Below are 23,729 nucleotides of genomic sequence, written 5' to 3' on the forward strand. Positions count from 1 at the left end.
GTTTGCAATTGCACAGACAGTGTTTTCTTTTTTTGTTTGCAATAGTACAGAGAGTGTTTTCATTTTGTTTTTTGTTTTTTTTGCAATAGTACTGACAGTGTTTTCTGTTTTTGTTTGCAATTGCACAGACATTGTTTTCTTTTTTGTTTGCAGTAGTACAGACAGTGTTTTCCTTTTGTTGTTTGCAATAGTACAGACAGTGTTTTCTTTTTTGTTTTCAATTGCACAGACAGTGTTTTCTTTTTTGTTTGCAGTAGTACAGACAGTGTTTTCCTTTTGTTGTTTGCAATAGTACAGACAGTGTTTTCTTTTTTGTTTGCAGTAGTACAGACAGTGTTTTCCTTTTGTTGTTTGCAATAGTACAGACAGTGTTTTCTTTTTTTGTTTGCAATTGCACGGACAGTGTTTTCTTTTTTGTTTGCAATAGTATGGACAGTGTTCCCTATCTGTCACTCACTTGACGTTGTGTTGATGTAGTGACACTAGGGGTCACTCTTGGGAGCCCGAGACACCTCTGGTCTTTGATAAAAGGCCAGTGAAAATTGGCGAGTGGTATTTGCATGCCACTCCCTCGGACATACGGGTATAAAAGGAGCTGGCGTGCAACCACTCATTCAGATTTTCTCTTCGGAGCCGAACGGTCGATGTTTACTGAGCTGACTGTTCATTCACCTCTGCTGGATCTGACGGCACATTTCAGTGGCTTCTCCCTCCTCTGCATTGGTGCACTGCAGAGAACGCCCCTGGGTGCTTCGGCAGAAAAAAGAGAGTATATTTTCAGTATATTTCTCTAAAAGAGCGGCACACACGGAACATCTTTTGAAAGATGCCTTTCCGTTTGTGTGTTATTCCTTGTTGCGGTCGTTACCTCTCAAATTCAGATGGTCATGATCGCTGTCTTTCGTGTCTGTGCGCGACCCACGCGGAGACAGCGTTCGTGGATGGTTCTTGTACTCACTTCAAGAACATGACCATGGCAACATTGCGGTCGCGCCACCCCAGCGGCTCCCCGCCTCGGTCCTTCTACCTACGGGTATGAGGCCAGCACGGCTAGCACTGGGGACGATTTGAGGACCCCAGTGGGACCGCCTCCACCTGGTATCCCCCCATGGACCTCCCATTCCCCAGCACGCTCGTCTGCCCCGATCGGGCTTCCAGATGAGTCTCATGGCGAGTTCGACCTCGAGCGCAGCATCAGAGAGCGGGCTTGTCCAGTCGGACGCTGAAGCCTCAGCTGGGCTCCCCCCTTCGGGGACGATTGCCCAGTCACAGGCTGATGCGGAAATGACGGACATGCTTTCCCCGTGCTGCTGGACAAGCCGCCTTTGCCCTGCACGCCATGGCTCTCCTGCAGGTCCACCAAGCCAAGGCGCTAAAAGAACTGCACGAGGGTAGTTCCGCCCCAGATCTGATGCAGGAACTGCGCTCGGCGACTGACCTCACTATCCGGGCGACGAAGGGTGGCCGATGTCCACATTAGTAGTCCGGGAGCGCCACCTTTGGCTCAACCTGGTCGAGATGGGTGAGGCCGACAAGAAACGGTTCCTTGCTGCCCCTATCTCCCAGGCTGGCCTATTTGGCAACACCGTCAAGGACTTTGCCCTGCAGTTCTCAACGGTGAAGCAGCAGACGGAGGCTATCCAGCACGGCTCAAGATCCCGCACCCCGCCTGCTCGTCGCCAAGGGCGTCCCCCTGCAGTGACTGCACCGGCTCCACCGCAGCCTGCCCCTTTGGCCCGGCCCCGGCGTTGAGCCCACCGCAGGAAGCAGACGCCACCCGTCTCACGGCCGGCCGCCAAGAACCCACGAAAGGCTTCAAAGCGCCCCTGAGACGGGTGACCCAGGGTCGATGAAACCCACTGCCTTGGAGCTGGTAAGAAGACCACTCCATCCCCCGGTGGAGGACTGGGAGGAGAATCTTTTGTTGCCTTTTCATTTGATTTCGCCGCATGCCCAAGTGGCTGCGGTACCCAAAAGTTCAGCAAAAGTTTCCTTGTTCCCTGGGTCACATACCCAGTGTGCACGGCCGTCATCACGACCACCGTCCACCTTTTTATCCTTGCAGGATTGGCGCTCCAGCGGTGGTCTCCCCACCCCTGTGCGCCCAGCTGTGGCACAGATCCGCCCCCGATGTGACAGTTTCCACGGGTTGCGAGGACAGGCCTCTTCCTCCCCATTCCAGGCTGTTCCGGGGGTGGTCACAAGGAGCCAGGTAAGTGCTTCGATGTCCCTAGACTCAGCACGGCCACGACATGGTGTGGCACCTCGAGCTCTGCCCCGCCGCGAGGCCCCACCTGTCGGTACATCCGACGAGATTGTCCTTTTGGTCCCCTTCGTGCGGAGCTTGGATGCGTGGCTTGCACTTTCCAATCCGTCGCGATGGCTGATCCGGACCGTCCGACTCGGTTACGTGATTCAGTTTACCAGGCGTCCGCCCAGGTTCAGCGGTATCCACTTCACCTTGGTGAAGGACGAAAACGCTGCTACCTTGTGTGCAGAGATCGCCACCCTCCTACGGAATGGTGCAATAGAACCTGTCCCTCCAGCCGAGATGAAGAAGGGGTTTTACAGCCCCTACTTCATCGTACCGAAAAAAGGCGGTGGGTTGCAGCCAATCTTGGACCTGCGAGTACTGAACCAGGCTTTACACAGACTCCCGTTCAAGATGCTGACGCAAAAACGCATTCTGGCGAGCGTCTGGCATCAAGATTGGTTCGCGGCGGTAGACCTGAAAGACGCGTACTTTCACGTCTCGATTCTACCTCGACACAGACCCTTCCTGCGGTTTGCATTCGAGGGTCGGGTGTATCAGTACAAGGTCCTCCCTTTCAGTCTGTCCTTGTCCCCTCGCATCTTCACGAAGGTCGCAGAGGCAGCTCTTGCCCCGTTAAGGGAGGTGGGCATTCGCATTCTCAACTATCTCGACGATTGGCTAATCCTAGCTCACTCTCGGGACATGTTGTGTGCACACAGGGACTTGGTGCTCTCGCACCTCAGCCAATTAGGGCTTTGGGTCAATTGGGAAAAGAGCAAGCTCCTCCCGGTTCAGAGCATCTCTTTTCTCGGTTTGGAGTTGGACTCAGTCTCGTTGACAGCACGCCTCACGAATGAGCACGCACAGTCGGTGCTGGCCTGTTTGAAGGCGTTCAAACAGAAAACAGCGGTTCCACTGAAACACTTTCAGAGGCTCTTGGGGTATATGGCATCCTTAGCGGTGGCCACCCTGCTCGGGTTGATGCATATGAGACCGCTTCAGCACTGGCTTCAGACTCGAGTTCCGAGATGGGCATGGCACCACGGGACACATCGCGTGGTCATCACGCCGGTCTGTCACTGCCTCTTCAGCCCTTGGACCAACCTCACGTTTCTATGGGCAGGTGTTCCCTAGAGCAGGTCTCCAGGCGCGTCGTGGTCACGACTGATGCCTCCAAGATGGGCTGGGGCACCGTTTGCAATGGGCACGCAGCCGCCGGCTTATGGACGGGCCCGCGGCTGCATTGGCACATCAACTGCCTCGAGTTGCTAGCAATTCTGCTCACCCTGCGGAGGTTCCGGCCGTTGATCCAGGGCAAGCACATGTTAGTTTGGACAGACAACACGGCAATGGTAGCATATGTCAACCCCCAAGGCAGTCTGCGCTCTCGTTGTATGTCACAACTCGCCTGCCGTCTCCTCCTCTGGAGTCAGCAGCACCTCAAGTCGCTGCGAGCCACTCACATCCCAGGCGACCTCAACACTACAGCGGACGTGCTGTCATAGCAGGTTACCCTCAGGGGAGAGTGGAGACTCCACCCTTAGGTGGTCCAGCTGATCTGGAGTCGATTCAGACAGGTGCAGGTAGACCTGTATGCCTCCCAAGAATCCTCCCACTGCCCGCTGTGGTACGCCCTGACCGAGGCACTTCTCGGTATAGACGCGCTGGCACACAGCTGGCCCCCTGGCCTGCGCAAATATGTGTTTCCCCCAGTGAGCCTACTTGCACAGACTCTGTGCAAGGTCAGGGAGGATGAGGAGCAGGTCATCCTGGTAGAACCCTACTGGCCCACCCAGACGTGGTTCTTGGACCTCACACTCCTCGTGACAGACACCCCGAATTACCCTGAGGAAGGACCTTCTTTCTCAGGGACGGGGCACTATCTACGAGGCTCCTGTATGCCTTTAAGTGGCGTCTGTTTGCTAAATGGTGTTCTTCCCAATGGGAAGACCACCAGAGATGTGCAGTCGGATCGGTGCTTTCCTTCCTGCAGGAGAGGTAGCTGCTATAGCAGCACACCACGACACGGTGGACGGTAAGTCTTTAGGGAAGCACGACCTGATCATCAGGTTCCTGAGAGGTGCCAGGAGGCTGAACCCCTCCAGACCACGCCTCGTTCCCTCATGGGACCTCTCTGTAATTCTTTAGGGTCTACAGAGAGCCCCCTTTGAGCCTTTGCAGTCAGCTGAGCTTAAGGCACTCTCCTTGAAGACTGCCCTCCTGACTGCGCTCACCTCCATCAAGAGGGTAGCAGACCTGCAAGCGTTCTCCGTCAGCGAAACGTGCCTGGATTTTATCAAAGAGCAGAGGTGTCTCGGGCTCCCAAGAGTGACCCCTAGTGTCACTACATCGACACAACATCTCGTTCCCTCCATCAGGGAACGGAGGTTACACAAGTAACCATGACGCTTTCTTTTTTTGTTTGCAATTGCACAAAAGTGTTTTCTTTTTTGTTTGCAATAGTACAGACAGTGTTTTCTTTTTTTTGTTTTCAATTGCACGGACAGTGTTTTCTTTTTTGCTTGCAATAGCACAGACAGTGTTTTCTTTTTTGTTTGCAATTGCACTGACAGTGTTTTCTTTTTTGTTTGCAATAGTAAAGACAGTGTTTTCCTTTTGTTGTTTGCAATAGTACAGACAGTGTTTTCTGTTTTTGTTTGCAATAGTACAGACAGTGTTTTCTGTTTTTGTTTGCAGTTGCACTGACCGTGTTTTCTTTTTTGTTTGCAATAGTACAGACAGTGTTTTCCTTTTTTTTGTTTTTTTTTTTGCAATAGTACAGACAGTGTTTTCTGTTTTTGTTTGCAATAGTAGAGACAGTGTTTTATGTTTTTGTTTGCAGTTGCACTGACAGTGTTTTCTTTTTTGTTTGCAATAGTACAGACAGTGTTTTCCTTTTGTTGTTTGCAGTAGTACAGACAGTGTTTTCTGTTTTTGTTTGCAATAGTACGGACAGTGTTTTCTGTTTTTGTTTGCAATAGTACAGACAGTGTTTTATGTTTTTGTTTGCAGTTGCACTGACAGTGTTTTCTTTTTTGTTTGCAATAGTACAGACAGTGTTTTCTTTTGTTGTTTGCAGTAGTACAGACAGTGTTTTCTGTTTTTGTTTGCAATAGTACGGACAGTGTTTTCTGTTTTTGTTTGCAATAGTACAGACTGTGTTTTCTGTTTTTGTTTGCAATAGTATGGACAGTATTATCTTTTTGCTTGCAATAGCACAGACAATTATTTTTGTTTGCAGTAGTACAGACAGTAATATCTTTTCTAATTGTAATAGCACAGACTGTATTTTGTGTGCAGTTGTATGGTCAGTATTATCTTTTTTTGTTGGAAAAGAACAGACAGTATTACCTTTTTGTTGTTGTTGAAAAACAAGTGCATAAACACTGCTGTTCACGCTGTACATAATTATGTCTTCTTTAAGAAAATCATTAGACCTGTGTGTTTTGCTCTCCCATAGTCAATCATGATACACAGTGTTTGTTTTAAGCATAAAGAAAAACAAACAAATGCCTTGTGATCTTCTGTAAATACAGTATTAACAATTTATTTTCCCTGAACATTTTCAGAGATATTGTTGCTTTTAAAGCCTCCAATGAAATCCCCTTACTTACAAAGGAACCAATGAAACATAGTGTCTATTTTTGTACATCAAAAGCATAGTATAGTACAACAAAGGGAAAATGCCGTTTTTCATTTCCTCACCATTTTGCGAGTAATGATGCACGATATGTTTACACATTTACATATGCATACACACAATTATGTTTGAAAAAAACACATAGTACATACTTTTTCATTTGTTTATAGATTGCATGTAAACAACATTTGAAAATAAGCTGTATATAGAGATATTTATAAATATCATTACAAAAGCAACATTAGATTAGTTAAAGATTTCACAGAAAAATTATGTGGCTTCCTTACATGTCTCTGAACAGCCCTGTCTTTAAAATCTTAAATTGGGTGTTTAAATCACCACTTATTATAATAGTTTCCCTCAAAACCAGCCACAAGATTGATCGTAAACTCTTTTTCCATTCCTTCCTGAGTCCTGACATGTTTGGCCGTGTTTCTGGGTCACTGGGTGAGCCGGGCGTATATTCAGCCCTCATGTTTTTGCCAAAGTAACTCGGGAAGTGCTCAACAGCTTAAGCTAGCAGCCCTGCGGCCTTCATTTGACATTTATAAGATCAGGAGGACACATTAATGTGCTGTTATATATGACAAGACCAAACCGACACACACTTTTTCTTTTCATTTACCATAATTCCACCCTCATCATTCGCACATTGCGCTTCCTGCCTGTCCTCCTCTTTCTGGCATGAGGGTACAAATCTGCCACTCGAAACAGATCTAGGTGTGTTTTACTCTTCAGTTTGTCCATCAGGACTGTAAAAGTTGAGTGAAAACCTCAGATTTGGTCCTCAATGTGAAGTTTGTTTAGAGTTTCTTAATGTCAGACTTTGTATACACAGTTTGCATTTATGATTATTTACTTATTAGACTGGTTGATGGAATGTACAGTCCTTTTGGCATTACTAATGCGGTCTTGTGGGTATATTGGAGTTCTTGCACTAATCTAAACATGGATACTCGTAAAGACAGAAAGGTTATTAGAGATTTATGTGATAGTTACTGTAATAGTGGCTGACTATATTTTGCATATGTTTAGTCTATGTTTTACTATATATTATGGTGAAGCTCCTCTTTATGGTGTAAAACTACAGAGTGATTTTGAAAATGTAACTCGTTACCTTTTAGCTTTGTACCTAAAGAACAAAAATGTATTGTTGTGGATTTAAAGATTATTTTATTTTATATTTTAGCTTTAATCCTCAGAGACCCAGCATAGCAGAATTGCAACATTTGTTAAAAGCAGTTAAATAATACAGATTTTTGTTTTAAAAAAATAAATGTCAGCATGCTAAAGTCACACAAGATTTAGTAATTTAAATTAAAAAAGATTAGCAGTGTAAAGTATGCTTAAAAATCAAGATTTTCCAGTTGACTGCCATTGTTTGCTAAAGTCACACGAAAGTCACCCCAAAACAAAATATGCTTAAAAATCTTAGACTTTTATTTTCAGTGCTTAGATTTTTTTCAATCAACTGCTTCCTAAAAACACTTTCAAGGAGGAAAAAAAAAAAAAAATGAAAATACATCCTCATTGTCAATACTTGGGTCTCTTAGGGTTTTTGGACTTTATTATTGTACTGTAATATGGCCAGTGCTAATGTCTAGAAAGAACATTTGTATGTATACATTTATATAAAGCTCATTGTACATTTATATACAGGTATGTTGTTAGTTTATTAAAGCAATTTTATAATTAAAGTAAATGTAATTAAAACAAGTGGGATGAAGATGTATTTCAATTTCATAAAATTTAATCAAATTGAATTGAGTAATCCTTTATAAAATAAAATAAAGTATTTTAAGTGTTATTAATTTAATTTTGTTAAACATTATACAATTCAATTTGATAGAATTTTGTTTTGAAATTGAAATGTGTAAATCTTAAAAATAGGCCAATATAAATTTTTTGCTTAAGCTGTAAAATTAATTTTACACAATATTTACTGAGATTTCACAAAACATAAATAAATAAATAAATACTAATTTTAAACATTTACAAGTTTGTCAGTAGATTTTAAACCACTTCTGTTAATCAGCCAAGTGGGCGATAATCTCAAAATAGCCAAATATCAGACAATTACATGCCTTTACTAATAAATTATAAAAATTGTGAAAAATAGTGGCAAAAAAAGTGACATTTATGCTTTAGGGGGATTATCAGGAAACCTGTCAAGAAATATCAATACAATGGTTTGTTAATTTGGTTATAAATACTGTATCTGAAATGACATTTTGCATATAGATAATGAAGCCTACATTTTGGACCACTGAGATTTTTTGCATTGTGACATTATTTTCAGGACACTTACACTCAAAAAATTAATTTAAGATTTACCCATTTCAATTTCAAAATTCCACCAAATTGAATTGAGTAATCTTTAATAAAATAAATAAATAAAAAAAAACTAAATATTTAAGTTTTATCAGTTCGATTTTTAAAAACATTACACAATTAAATTTGATGACATTTTGTTAATCTTAAAAATAGGCTAAAATATTTTTAGGAGTGTAAACATATTTTACCACACAATTCTCATTATCATAACACATCAGAACATTTTACTTTTACCATTGAAATTGTTTTCAATGATGAATATCATCACCGTAACACTGACTGTATTACTTAAAAACAGTGAAAACGAAAGGCAGTACCAAGAGAGTACAACTATGATACGTATATAAATACTTTATACGGTAATTGAAATAATTTATAAAAAAAATAATAATAATAACTTGCCGTTAAAGTGAATATCATAGTGATCATTTTGTTTGCATTTCGGTAATGAAAATTGAGGGGTAAAATGTTTGTAACTGTTATGAATATAATGTGACAATGTTAAATATAATTTCTTATATGTTTCTTTAGATTTTGGACTAAACTATCACCAGGACATTTTCCTAAGAGGTTTAATGAGAATTACCTTTTGACAAAATACTCTTGTCTTTGAGATTTGGTGAGACAGACAGGCAGACAGACAGATCATTTTGAAATGTTTTACCATGGCCTCTCCCATCTATTTTTCTCATTTTGCATAGAGACCCTTCCCGACCCTATCCAAGCCCTATCCTGACCCTGTCCCATTCTTTCCTGCACTCCACTGCTTTAAAACAAAGCTCGCACTCTGGACCTGACTGACTGGCTTCTCTATACTTTCCAAAAAAACAAAACAAAAACAAACGAGATACAACAAAGCCTAGCAGTGTCTTATTTGTATATTACAACAATTTTTTGATAAGATTCTAAGAAAAATTGTAGCACTTTAGAAGCAAATACAAGATATTTTTTAGACAAAGATCAATAAACAAAACCGTGTTTGATTAAATCCACATCTCTGTTCTGCCATTTTGTTGATCCCATTTTTACCAGGGCTCTCGTCGCCTGGTTCTCTTAAGAAGCCGGGGAAATTCGATTTCAGCGCTCTGTCCGGCCATACGAGGTCTGCCCGCATGCCGTTCACCCATCACCCGCTGCCCATGCTGGCAGGTGTGAGACCAGGTGAGAGTTCAGAGACCCCCATCTCCCTCCCTTCCAGTCCCTGATCCCTCAAGCCCCCTCGCAGGTGTAGCGCTTGGTGGGGTTGGATGTGGTGACTTTTGGGGAGAGCCGAGGCTGTGTTTTCACAATGGTTGGTTGGGTGAAGGCACTTAGGTTTGGGCATTTGTCATACGTCCTACTCCCCCACCCTTTTTTTCCCCCCTGTATTGAGGCCGATTTGTCTTTTTGTCTGTCTATTTGTCAGTGTGATTGGTTGGTGATTGGTCTCTCCATTTCTCGACTTCATTTTTTCCTTATTAGAATTATTAAAAATGTCATAGGAAATTATTAAAAATGTTTTCTTGTTATCAATATGAAATAGCTTGCACTGCTACTGAAACAACTTTCCTTTTCTGCTGACATCATCGAGGCCACATGGGCTGTTGGATAGGGTTAATTAACATTAACTAATTGTTTTAGTTAAGTTCTGCCCTACATTATTTTTTGTTTGTTTGTTTGTTTGTTTAATATGGAGTTAAAACAGTATCAAAACATTCAACAAATGCACACTGCAGTCTAATCTGCTCATTATGATAGTAAAATGGGTTGTTTCATGTTGATTTTAAAGATAGAGGCGCGATAAGCCTTTTACATTGTAGAGGCAGACTGTTATATTGGTTTTACCGATTAATCGGTAATTTAAAAATTATTATTTCTGTTCAGTGTTCCTCTGTGGCCAGCGCTGGAGGATTCTGCAGTTAGAACAGCTTGGGTTTACAGGAAAATAGAGGCTTTTAGAGGTGAAAAAACAATCACTGACATACAATATTCATCCATATTTTTATCCTCACTTCAATGCAAATTTGGTTATTTTGATTAGAAAATCAAGTGTTCTAAAATGAAGCGAGGGCAAGCATAGAAAAATATATGGGAATGTATATATATAATCCTTAATCTGTTGAATATATAGGCTATACAAAGCTTAATTTGGTAAAAACTTAAATATAGATCATTGTAACAGCACCAAGTCTACGTAATTTCAAAATAAGAGTCCCTAAATAAGTACATGTATTTCGGCTTGTTCGTAGCCCTAAATTATGCTCCAAATCTGGTTATCATTGGGATTTTGGCAGAATAACCTGCATCTGGGATTTTATTTATATATTCGACTCTTGTAGCCTCTATGTCTGTGAACCTCATAGAAAGGAAAGGCTATGAAGTTTTTTTTTGTTGTTGTTGTTGTTGTTTTTTTTATTCTATAAATCAATTAATCGCTTATCAGCCTTTTCCACAACTTTAGTTATCGGTATCAGCAAAATCCACTATAGGTTGACCTCTATTACAAAGTACACATGCAGACTTCAAATTGAGTCAGAAATATCGTAATTACGAGTTCCAAGCACATGAATAGTCAAGCCAAGTCCTATTTACCAGTGGGAAACTCTCTGTCTAACTCCCGGCCCGATGACATAAAAACCTGATGGAAAGTCTAAATTATTTAAATTGTAGTGCTTTATTTAAATCAGGGACTAAAAATGGTTTACTGAACGAAAACGAAAACTGAAAACGAACTAAATTTTTAGCAGAACGTAACTGAAAACCGGAACAAAGTGATTTTCAATTGTTCCAGAGTGAAAACGATATTTTTAAATGCTGGTAACTGGTTATGATGGGATAATTTTGTTCCGATCATTTTTTCTTGAAAGCAAAGGCCAAAGGGTTTATTACAGTAAATTTTTGGAACTACACCCCTTCATGTTCCCCGAAAAAATTAAACATGTGCTTTGATCCTGAAGGAAACTGCTGCATCACACATTTCTTTGCCTAACTGACCGTTGTGGATGTTGCATTCTGTGTATGAAGACCTTTTAACAACAATGTATAATTACTACAGTACATACTGTATACATGCACAGCTAATCCAGGTACAAGGAAAACATTATTAGAGGTAAAAAGTACATTTCTCAGTTGTTTCCAAGTCTTCACTGAATTATTGTTTGAGATGTGCATTAATACAGATTTGATGCTGCTGGGTTTTGACTGAGAAGCAGATCTGTAAATAAAATTATATTTAACTGTTAATGAACTGCTTATAATTATTTCTATGCTGATAAATCCACCACACAGGAAAAAAATGTATTGCTCACAGAATGTTCGCTTATTTTGTGAGGCAAATGGCTTATTTTGGGCTTGTTTTTCCAGACCAGGTTGCTTGTTTCTCTTGCAAGATCTGGCAACACTGCAATTGGTATTTCACCCACTTTTTAAAAGAAGGTTATTAACCGTTCTTTTATTTTGTTCTAACCGGTTACCTTTTGGAAAGAAGGCTGCGGAACTTCTGAACTGGAACGAAAAATACAGTTTTTGCTCAGAATGAACCAAAATTAAAAACATTTTGTTTTTAGTCCCTGATTTAAATAACATAGATTTATTCAATGCTAATGAGTCACATAGGTCTATTTACTTATGATTATTCACCAGTACAATAGAAAAAAAAAGCTTTTCCCATTGTTTATTGTGTGTTTGTTTTAGTTTGGCTTCTTCTGTATTTTTTTTATGACTTGAATGCGTGACGTGATAACGAATGCCCGACACGGACATTGAAGCTTTCCAGGTGCACTTGAAGGCAGCTATAGCTATCAACCCTCCTTTAATACTGCACACCACCTATGTTATTAGAAATCTCTGTTAATGTTCCAATGTCTTTTTCACAAACAAGGGAAAAGGGAAATAAAGTATAGAAGTGCCAAACTGCAAAGCGGCAACAAAATCTCACTTTCACAGTGGGTTTTGTAGATCTACGTCAAGATATGTTCACAACCCGTAGAGACCTCTTCATCTACAGTCAAATGTTCTACCACTAAGCTATATCCCTTAACCACTAGGATATGCTGAAAGATTGCAGGTTTATCTTATTTATCTTCTTTCTTTGCATTTGCTCATTTTTGTTTTGTGGTGCTGCCAGTTTGCTTGCGTAGTGTCGTACATTTGGATGGAGATGTGGCCTTATGCTATGCCATGCCCTGCTGTTGTATACCAATGTGTTGTTTTGTCTTAAGGTTGTGTTTAGAGCTATTGTTGTGCAGCTACTCCAAGAAGGAGGAGGTCTTTGGTGGCACTAGTTTGTAGCGCCATTTGCCGCCTTAAGGCCTTGGCTCCATCCCATTCCCTAATGGGATTAAAGGCTGGATGATGAAAGAGTAAATGCAATGGAGGAAGAGGAGGGAATAGCAGTCTGGACGGCAGCAAGGGTGAAAAGCAGGGCTTTGGCTGGGAGTGTCTGGGTTACAGAGAAGCTCTTGAAGTTGGCAGACTGTCCCCGGCAGCTGGGGGCCCCGCTTGGCTTGAGGAGAAAGAGCTCACCCCTCCTCTCGCCAATCAAGAGATGGACTTAATGTTACTCTGAAAGGAATGCTCCAGGTTCAATTGCTAGCATTTGTGGCATGATGTTGATTACCACAAAAAAGAATTTCGACTTGTCCCTCTTTTATAAAAAAATAAAAAATAAAATATCGCAAAAATTGTGGTTACATTTTGGCACTTACAATGGAAGTGAATGGGGCCAGTCTATAAACATTAAAATACACACTGTTAAAAAAGAATAGCCACAAGATGTAAACGTTATATTTGTTAGCATGAACCACGATTTTTGCTTCTTCTTTTAAGTAATCGAGGGAAGAGACGAAATTAGTTTTTGTAGTAATCAACATCATGCCACAAGTTCTGTCGATTAAGCTTAACTTGCATTGAACCCGCAACATATTCCTTTAATGCAAATGAGAATGCATCTTTGCACTGATACCTAGATCCTTTGTATCAATATTTTTAATATATTTCTTTATGTGTGCATTCATACCATTCCCTGCAGTTCAGTTAATTAAGAAAATGTCTAAATAAGAGTAAACTCTGAAAACTGCATTCAAATGTTTTTATTACGACCCAGTTATTAGAATTATTATGCATCACATATGGACATATCACAATTTGCAGTGTATTGTGAGTTAGCGATACCATCACCTAGTTGGCGTAGTCGCCCACATATACACTTTTGTCGTAGTCGCCACATTTATTTCACATTTATTGTTTTTATAAAAAGATACCTGTAATTGCTACAGACTACAACCCAAATGCTAACCCTTATCCTAATTTTGAAAATTTTTGAATAAAAAAAGTAAATAATTAAATAAATAATTTTTACCTTTGAGGGCATTGGCATAGGGAGATTCTGTCAAATGTATCCAACTTATGGAAACAGGTTTGTAAACCTTCTAAAGGACGAAGTATACTTCCATTTTTATATGTGCCGAGTGGCCTGGATGCAAATTTTGTCATCAGCACAGAACGCACGGACTGTACTCGCATGCCCAGTTTTTCTAGACACGCGGACAGTCCAAGTCTTCGCGCATCAATGGCGCATTCGCCTGCTGTTGACTGTGCTACAAGAGCAGTTGTAGTCCACATATGTCAAATGCATCTGTATGGGCTCATGATCAAATAAGTAAACTTTGAAATGCTACAACACTTGATCATGTGCAAAATGGAAGGCACACGAAGAAACTAGGCTAAACACTCTCATACACACAATTTTACTAAACCAGTTTAAAAAACGATCATCTCATGTCATCCATTGAATCAGTGTCAGCTTTCTTGACCTCATTACTAATATACTAGTGCTACTTTTATAATCTACATATCACTAACCTCTATCTCTCTATCTCTCTCTCTCTCTGTAGCAGGAAGTCCCCGTGCCTCAGCTTCATCCCTTCACTTCCCCTCGCCCTCCATCATTCAGCAGTCCAGCCCGTATTTCACTCACCCCACGATCAGATACCACCACCATCCGGGCCAGGACCCGCTCAAGGAGTTTGTGCAGTTTGTGTGTGCCGACGGATCAGGACAGGCTAGCGGCCAGGTAAGAGTAAGTGGCATCATACAGGTAGTGATGATCTGACACTCTGGGGTCAGTTTCTCCTGTCTGTTCTGCCAGAACAATTTGGCTGATCCCGATCTCATGAAAATTGCATGACTGTGCAAAGTTTTTGCAAAATGATATTACGTTGCTCCTTATCGCAGCAGTTCCAAAGTGAAATGTCTGCTGTGTGGCGATAAAGCAAGGTTTTTAAGGTTAATGCTCTATTGAGATTTACATCAGAAAAAATAACTGCTTCCCTACCCTAAACCTTAAGAATAAACCTAATCGATAGTGTCATCAAAATCAAATGTGACATGAAAAGATGCAATTGCTGAAGCAAACACGTAATTGTTTTGCTGCTACGACACTTTCGTCTCACGTATCGACTTGCAGGTTTTTGAGAACTCGACCCCCACTCCTTTGCATCAGTTAGCGCGCAATTTGATCACGCTTGAACAAGGTTGTAAATATAGTTAGGTTATGTATTGCAAACGTTAAAATGTATTGCTTTCAAGTCATGCGCTTATAAGTCAACTAATAATCTTCCATTTTACTCATGATCTGTGTAAAAGGGAATTAAAGTCATTGTTGTTGTAGCACCTCTAGTGTTCATTTTACCAAAAAACTGCCACGATACAACAATCATTTTGCAGAAATGTAGGTATAATCACGTTGTTCTATGCAAACAGGTACTGTAGATTTGATTGCATTTTTCTCCTGAATTTAACCAATGATTATATTATATAAAGAAAAATCAGAAAAAGGAATAATCATTCTTAGGGCTGGGTGAAAATATAGATTTTCCAATGAATCTCGATTTTCATTTGAATGATCTTTAATATCAATTCTTAAATCCCAAGACCGATACTTTACTCTCTGCGCAACTCTCAACAATGCAAGTAAATCACTCACATATGCAACCAAATTTCGCATTTTAGCACAGTGGTCCTTTAACTGCGTGTTGAGAGTAAAAGTTTGGTTTGGCTCATTCCGTGTAACGTGTGTCCAAAGGCGAGATCCACGCAATCCATTCATCATTAAATAAATTTTTTTTGAATATCCTTTCTGTGCTTTAGAGTCAGTTATTGATCAAAAACAACAAAAATAGAAACATTTTATTCTAATCACACATAGCACGGATGCAGTAAAGAAACTATGCGACTCCACTTACTTTTGTTTAGTGCTCAACCAAAACACATCTGTGTGACGCTCACTGAACTGCCGCTTTTCTTAAAGAGACAGTACCGTTTTAGCACGTGCTCCACAAATCAATATTAACACTTGGAAATTTAAATTATGAATGTAAACAATAAACATGTAACAATATATAAATTCAATATAATAGATGCAATTTCACAACATCATATTCACTGATGGAATACGTGGAGTTTGTAAATTTTTTTTTTTTTTTAAAGCTCAAATTTGACCAAAATGATGTGAATTTTTTTTTTTTTTAAGTAATATTTCCGTAATGTAAAATCCCCTGTATAATTAACGGCATGTGAGAGTATCTTTTTACACTGTAAAATGTTATTTGTTGACCTTACTTAGAAAAAAAAACATGCAAATCGAATGCCTTAAAAAATCGAAGTAAACGTACTTATTTAGCTCAAGTAAAATTAACTTATTTTTTTAAGTAAAGTTTACTAGTTAAAAGTAAACTTATCTGTGATAAAGTATCATTGTTTTTATTTAATTATTTAAATTAAGTTATGGCATGTCTTGTACAGTTTAAGGAAAATTATGGCTGGAATCTCGGTTAGCCATATGGCACATTGGATTCTCCTCAGTACTTCTGAAGGGGTTCACACACCGGACGCATCTGGCGGACGACATGGCGTGTTCTAAAATTAAAAACAACAGTTTTCAATGAAGGTACACATACTGCCGCCACCACTCGGCGTCTGTCGGCGGCGCCCATCCACGACTCCGGAGGCTGCTCAAATTTCTGCCGCGCCGAGGAGCGCAACTCACATATTTTCCATTAAATTCAACCCAAATAATTATCAAACGACATAGATTATTTACTTTATTGTTCTTCATTCTTGAACAAGGGAAAAACCTTGGTACTGTCTGCAACCTGAACCGCATTGACGTGCACCTTGTTTGATACATGTGCCGTGTCCTAGCCGCGACACGGCGTGACGCTTCTCGTCCAGTGTGCGACCGCCTTTAGTGCACATAAATCTGCACTTTTGTAAAGTTCAATTGAGTAAAGAAGAATGGCTTAAATTTACCAAGCTCCAAGTTCACCAGAGGTAACACAAATCACCCTAATGGTGACTTCACAAAAATCACATCTAACCAGCTACAACAAAACAACAACAATAGTCATAAGAATTAAAACTATATACATTTTTAAATAACAAGTTCCAATGTTTTGACCAAACATACATAATTTATTCAAGGGTTTTCCACACAGCAGCAATTTTCTGCTTAATAATTTTGAGTTAGTAGTACTCAAAGCCAAAGTTTAAAGAATGTATATATTTGAGTTATGATTCCAAAATGTGACGTTTCAAGTACTGTTTAATTAGGACCACTTAAATGTTTTTATTAATGACAACTTTAGGGTTTCGAGAGTAACGGTAACTTAATTAAAGCTAGTAAGAATAGTAAAAAATTAAGCTTAAGTTATTTTATAGTATTTTTTACAATTTGAGATAACTATTAGTATTTACGGTGCATGCTGTATGTCTGCAAAATGGACATGAAATATACCCAAATTAATCTGAATCAAACAGAATCGAATTGAGAGCTTGTGAATCGGAATTGAATTGGGAAATCTGTATCAATACCAAGCCCCGATCATTATGTATTATGCATAAGTTGTGTCTGCATTATATATAGTCAGATTACATAGGGTGTGTTGCAAATGGCATACTACAATACTACTCATACAGTACTATTTTTGCAGTGTGTATACTATGAACAGTATGTAGATTTTCTGTATGCATTGAATACCCTCACAGAAAACCGAAGTATACTTTGGCATTTACATGGACTGACCTACAACTAACGTTATCAACAATTTTATTTCTGTTTGTATTTCTGTTCGAACTTCTAGTAATGTTGCTCGTACAGAGCTTACCACTGTGAAGACAGCAAACAAGCTTACAATAAAGCATATTGGTAGCAAGCATCCATAAACTTAACTCAGCTTTGAAATAAATGGATATTTGAGTCCTTCACTGTAAAACTAACTATGTTATTTCTCTTGGTACCTCTTTAAATGTAAAACAAGGACCTTGTGTGATTCCTTTATTGTAGTAATTGTAAACTGTCCTTTCGATGACAACAAATGTGTCCATTACTTGTCCTTGACACCGATTTCTTAGTCATTGTTATGTTGTCTTGTGCTTGTCTTGACGATCTTGAGTCAATCTTTCCTCCTTCCACCTTTAAATTAAAAACCTTCTACACAACATCTGGCAACTTCGCATTTCAGGGTTGCACACATCCCCTCCTCAGTTCTGCTTGTGCCATTTTCAACATCGCGAAAGTGTCTTTTGTTTTCATGCCCTGGTTTTGATTCAACGTCTTTCCATGGACAAAAAAAAAACAAACATCTCACCATACGTGCATCCCATTTCCTGTTACTCACCTTCTACCAAAAGTCCTCCATCTTGATTTTTCCAGCTCTTCCACTGTTCCCGTCTGTGCCTGTGGTGGTGAATTCAACACGCAAACACACGCACATATTGAACAAGCATTCATCATTTTGGTTGTTTCCCTCTCAACACTCCACTCCCAGCCACCCCATCTTTATTTTTTGGAGCGAGCCAGCGTTGACTTGCCATTTGCGAGGTGTCGGGCGTTTCCACACCTCCTCACCCTGTTTGTGTCGTCTGCAGCCGAACGGGAGCGGCCAGAGTAAAATGCCGGGCTCCTTCTTACTGCCTCCACCCCCCCCTGTGGCGCGTCCAGTGCCCCTCTCAATGCCAGACTCTAAAACCAGCAGCACGCCCCTCGATGGCGGACTCACCTCACCCACATCTCCGTGTAAGTGACCCCCCCCCCCCCCCCATTCCACCAAACCCCAAAACAAGCTATCTAATCAGTCATCAGGCCACAGCTTGGCCTGTTTGACCCAACTAAATTCCAGAGAAAGAAGGGATGGTTCTCCCAAAAATGAAAACTCACCCTGAACCCCTAGTCAATATTTTTCATGACACTTTTCTTCTTTACTTTTTTTTTTTTTTTACTGAATGAAGCCAGTGCAAAATTGTCTGGTCCTTTTTTTACATGCACATTTTATTACTTTGAGATGGCAATTTCTCGTCCTTACAGCAAACAGTCTGTGGTTTAGCAGGCATCAGAATACAAATTTAGGGCAGTTGAAGTGGACTCCTGCATGCCAAATTTTACATGCATTTTTACACTCTTAAATACAATGTACAAATGCAGTCAATTGTGAGACACAAGGAACCCATGCTTTTAACCATTGACTTTTTACTTTGGTTTGATTTTAATTTGTTTTGGTTGAGTTTAAGTTGTTGGTTAGCATGTGGAAAAAGGCTCCTGTGCTGGTCCAAAAGTCAGTTTGTACACAGCCAAAAGCATGAATAATACAAAACTGATGTTGAACCTGCACGTTGGGACCTTTAAGAATGGAGGTGGCATATTGGGGTGAACAATCAGACCAAACATTTTCACTCACCACAGACGGGGCACTGGACGGAGCACTTGCATTTATTTTCTTCTTTTTCTTTCTTGTTTCTTATTTCTGTTTTGTTGTCATTATTGTTGTTGTTTTATTTTATTTTTTAGATGTTGTCATTTGTATGTCACTGCCCAAGCCATGTCTTTTTACGTTTTTATATGTTGCAGATTCATAAGAACAGACTTATCGTAACACACTTACAGACATATGCAATTCATTTGCTCAAATTAAGACATTAAGCAATAAGAGGTTGTGTATTACAGTGATTTTACCGTGAGTGCCAAATACCCCCTTAACCTGAGGAAAAAACACATAGCCTTTTGTGACTTATGTTTTATAACAGCCATAAAGACAATATGATAAAGGACACCAATGTTCAGTTACTAATTAAAATGAATAAATAACAATAATCACAGTTATTCCGCCAGCTGTAGGCTGTTTAATGTTGCAAAGCAAGCTCAATGGTTTGTAGCAACTTTGCGAATTAATATAGAATTGAACTGATGTGCAGTCACAGGTTTGTGTGTATCTACAAAAGCATCGAACATGGCTCATACAGTCAGATTTTTGAGGTGGAGCTATAACCGTGGAACTATTTATAATGACATATTTATACTAAGACACTTAAAATTTCTCTCTTGTAGCTGTGCTAAGTTTTTTTGTTTTTACTTATAAAGTTGTGCTGATTATTTTGTTTCTGTTAAGATAAATGCAAATCACTGATGTTTGCAGAGCCTGTCATTTAGTGTGAAACCTCCAAAAAAAAAAAAAAAAAAAAAAATATGTCAGACTTTTTTAATTTATTCCATTTGTTTAAATTATGTACCCAGGAATACCAAATAATGTATTCATTTTAGTAATAGAAATGTTTTCTATTTTGCTTTTGGCATGTTTGCTAATGATAGTGTCAACTTTGACCAACAGCAAATTTTAGGACAATTAGCCTTTTCTTATTTTTCCCCACACATTTCTTATGTTTGATCTCCATTCTAGATTGACAATTACACCATGGAGTCCATCACTGAAATCTTCTCAAACTGCCCTAAATTTGATAATGACTTCAAACCTGCAGAATTGGAGCTTAAAAAATAAATAAATAATAAATAAAGAGATTAATGAATATATATATATATATTAATCTCTTTTGACCTATTGTATGAACAAAGAGCAATCAAATATAATATTTTTTTATCTTATTATCTTGTCTTATTTTTTGCCTGTATTTTGCCAACATTTATAATTCATTATATCAAAGTTTTTCACTTTATATTTAGAGAATCCCCTTAAAACATTTGTCTATTTGCAGAATCAAAATTCTATGTTCTGATTAAATATTGGCGCTATAGCCTTTTCTTTAAAATTGCTTTATAATAACAATAAATGTACAGATTAACATGATTATGTGATGTACATATTGAGTGAAGTCTGAGGTTTTTTGAGTCCTTTCTTTCTCTCTCTCTCTCTCTCTCTCTCTCTCTCTCTCTCTCTCTCTCTCTCTCTCTCAGCATACTCCTCGCCAGGCACCACAGCTTCCAACAGGTTTGTCAGCATCGGATCACGGGACAACAACTTTCTGAACATACCCCAGCAGACACAGGTGACTGCTATTCTGGCATATTCAAAACTAAATCAATTTAATTCATTTAAGTGGTTTTTACCCTTATAAAAGCCCAGAACTTGCCAAATTGTGTTCCATTCAACTCAGAAAGTCAGAATTTCCAATTTCCTACTTTGAAAAGTGCAACATAGCACCACTTAAAGTCGGACTTCTATCTTTTCAACCCTCAGTTAGATGTGTGTATGACTGCACGCAAACATGCCCTGTGAAAATGAAATCTTAATCAGTATTTTTGTCAACCTTAAAACAAGATTGTGTAAGATATAAAGTTTTGATTGAATTCACTTGGTTTTTCTTACCCCGCAAATAGTTTTTCTTGTTTTAAGCATAAATCGTATATAACAAAAAATGAGGTTTATGCTTAAAACAAGAAACCTACTCAAATTAAACTTAAACAATCAACTTAAGTTATGATATGTTCTCTGAAAACATCCACATTTTAGTTTATATCGGAATTATTAATATTATGTTTTAAGAGTCCTTATCTATTAGTCACAAATGAGCGTAAAGGTGATGGGAAAGTCATGGGAATTCATTGGTGAAACAGTGTGAGAACCCTGGACATATCAAGTACATCCAACTTCAAATTGAACGCAGCATTAAAATGTTAGCCTGGCTTTCTTCGTTTCCCATGATGCTCTCTGCTATATGGTGGCTGGCCCATCTGGAGCGCGCCTGAGCTTACTCTAGCTGATCGGCACAGTGTAGTTGATTTAAGCGTTGTGAATGTGCGGCCACCACACTGCGCCTCCTCCATCACCCAGTACACGTTACTCATTAATGTGTAAACCACACCCGCCCGAGGCCAGCTCCCTGCTCCTGCAACACATGTTCACCATCTGAAGTTCAGTCTTTCACTCTCCTTCCTCTTCTGGCTGGTCTCTCTGGATCTTAAGATTTATTTGTCTCCTTTTCTGCTTAACCTTCCCTCGTTTCTGTTTTTCTTTCTTAAATCTTTACTTGACTCGCCCTCTGCTGGTCACATTTATTGTTGTTTTTCTTCTCTCCTGTGATGACTTTATGGCTGTGACTTTGCTTTGTCTAACTGTGCACATTTTTTCTAATGTGTTCTCGGTGCATTTTAAAGACAGTGGTAGAAAGAGTGAGAATCAAACTACTTTCATACACAAAATAGTTACGATTGAATTAAAGTGTTAAAGATTGTGTCGATTTTGCATTTGTAGGGTACAACAGGGCTAAAGGCACACTTTAAGGAAAATGTGCTGGTCACAAAGTGTATCAAGATTGAAAAAACACAGATATATATATATATATATATATATATATATATATATATATATATATATATATATATATATATATATATATAATTTTATTTATTTATTTATTTATTTATTTATTTTGTAAAGGTTGCAAGGAAGCCTTTTACCCCACACTTGGGGTTTTAAAGGCCCCCAGGGTAGTTAATAGTTATAGGGGAAAATTTGTCTTCTTATGCAAATACTTTTGAGACAGGACAATGCTCTTTTTTTAGTAACAAATTAGGATAATATTTATTCAAAATAGCCACTTTAGAAAAGGGTGCATCATATTCTGTAAACAATTCTTAATCTCCATTGTGGATGGATTAGTCATTGTGAGCCCACTTTGAACATTTTCACAACAAAACTACTCACCCCACATGTGTTTTTCACAATGTGTTTTATGGGGGCCTTTTTTTTTTTTTTTTTTTACCCCAAATTATATCCTTTCACTTATTGGACAGTTATTGAAAAACTTTAGATTTAATCACCTTGAACAAAACTGAAAATTACAAATAAGTATTTTGTCTCAAAGTAAGTATGATCATTTCAGGGATTCTCATTAGCGATATAAATTTGCAACATTAAAAAAAAAATTAAATATAAGATCAAATTACCTCAAATTCAAACTTTAGACATTACACGTGATGACCTCATGAACTGCAGTGCATAGTGGCAAAGAGGTTTTTAAGTTTGAAGATGTTACGTTTTCTGCAACTTTCAGGTAACCACATATCACACTGTAAAAAAAAAAAAAAAAAAAAAAAAAACGTTGTCTGTTTTCCAGAAAATCATTAATCCTTAAACATCCTTAACACAGGATAAATTTATTTGACAAGCATAGTGACTAAATATATTAAGTCTTGTTTTCAGAGAAATCTAAGTACATTTAGTGAACATGCTTAAAACAAGAAAAAAATCTATGGTGTGTATATATATATATATAAAATAACAACTTGTTTTTCCTTTTAATTAAGTTTATACTTCTTACCCCATTGGTCAAATAGTTTTATTTTATTTTATTGTATTTATTTATTTATGTGTTTATTCATTGTTTTAAGCATAAACCTCACAAAACTGTATTAGATTTCTCTAAAAATAAGAAATGGTATCTAATGTTAATTTGCTTGCCAAGTAAACGCTTATGCTTAAATACTTAAAATGAATTTTGTAGACAAATTTAAAATGTATGAATTCCTTTGCAAAACTTTGTTAAACAGTTTTTTTAAGGGCTAAGTTGGAGTGGATAGTGAAGATAAAGCAGTCGACACGTCCAGCATACATGGGAACACATTAAGTACTGTTTAAAATGCATCTCAGGTTGCACCTTTTGAAGTGGCTTGGAGTGTGCAGAGCTGAAATCTAGACTAGGCCTGGATATTGATTCATATTTCATGTTTCGATTCTATTTTGATTTAGATTTGATTTGATTCAATTCTGATTCAGTTGGGTGTATTTCAGTTATAACAGAGATTATTTAGCAGAGATGGGCCACTTTTAATAAAACAAATGAGAGAAATTGGAACGCTCAACCAAGGAGCTCTGAGCGCCCAACGGTCAACGGGTGTAGAAAGGAAGTCCCAGCTTACAAGTAAAAGAGCCAGTCATCTTTTAGATACAGACATCGCCTGTCAAACAACTTTGGAACGCGCATGCACATTAGCGATACAGGCCGGGAAAATTGAATTTTTTAACGTAATATGAGGTGAAGAATCACAGTTCCAGTATTGTCCGGTTTTACTGTTGATTTGAAATATTTCCTTTGATCGTAATCTTGACCAACCGTTTTTGAGATTTTGGTCTTTCTCCATTCAAGTAGATAGGAGCTGCACTGGCATGACTGGAAATAGCTTCCAGAGAGCGTTCAAAGATAGCCGACAGTGGACTGACTTACTAGAAAGACTTT

At 39.0% G+C, this 23,729-nt stretch overlaps 1 protein-coding gene across 15 annotated transcripts in view; it reads left to right on the top strand.

Annotated features, from left to right (window-relative positions):
- LOC127450234 (nuclear factor 1 X-type-like) overlaps positions 1 to 23,729 on the top strand; it is a 230,954-nt gene that overhangs the window by 200,064 nt on the left and 7,161 nt on the right. For 6 of the 15 annotated variants that reach the window (XM_051714155.1, XM_051714157.1, XM_051714164.1 and 3 more), the window contains 4 exons: positions 9,261 to 9,389; positions 14,102 to 14,280; positions 18,135 to 18,282; positions 20,449 to 20,540. In XM_051714155.1, coding sequence (XP_051570115.1) covers positions 9,261 to 9,389; positions 14,102 to 14,280; positions 18,135 to 18,282; positions 20,449 to 20,540 — 548 coding nt within the window. The remainder of the gene's footprint in view (positions 1 to 9,260; positions 9,390 to 14,101; positions 14,281 to 18,134; positions 18,283 to 20,448; positions 20,541 to 23,729) is intronic. The other 9 variants (XM_051714156.1, XM_051714169.1, XM_051714158.1 and 6 more) reach the window with 6 other exon arrangements.

Source organism: Myxocyprinus asiaticus, chromosome 13, assembly GCF_019703515.2.
Source record: "Myxocyprinus asiaticus isolate MX2 ecotype Aquarium Trade chromosome 13, UBuf_Myxa_2, whole genome shotgun sequence".
Classification (NCBI taxonomy): Eukaryota; Metazoa; Chordata; class Actinopteri; order Cypriniformes; family Catostomidae; genus Myxocyprinus; species Myxocyprinus asiaticus.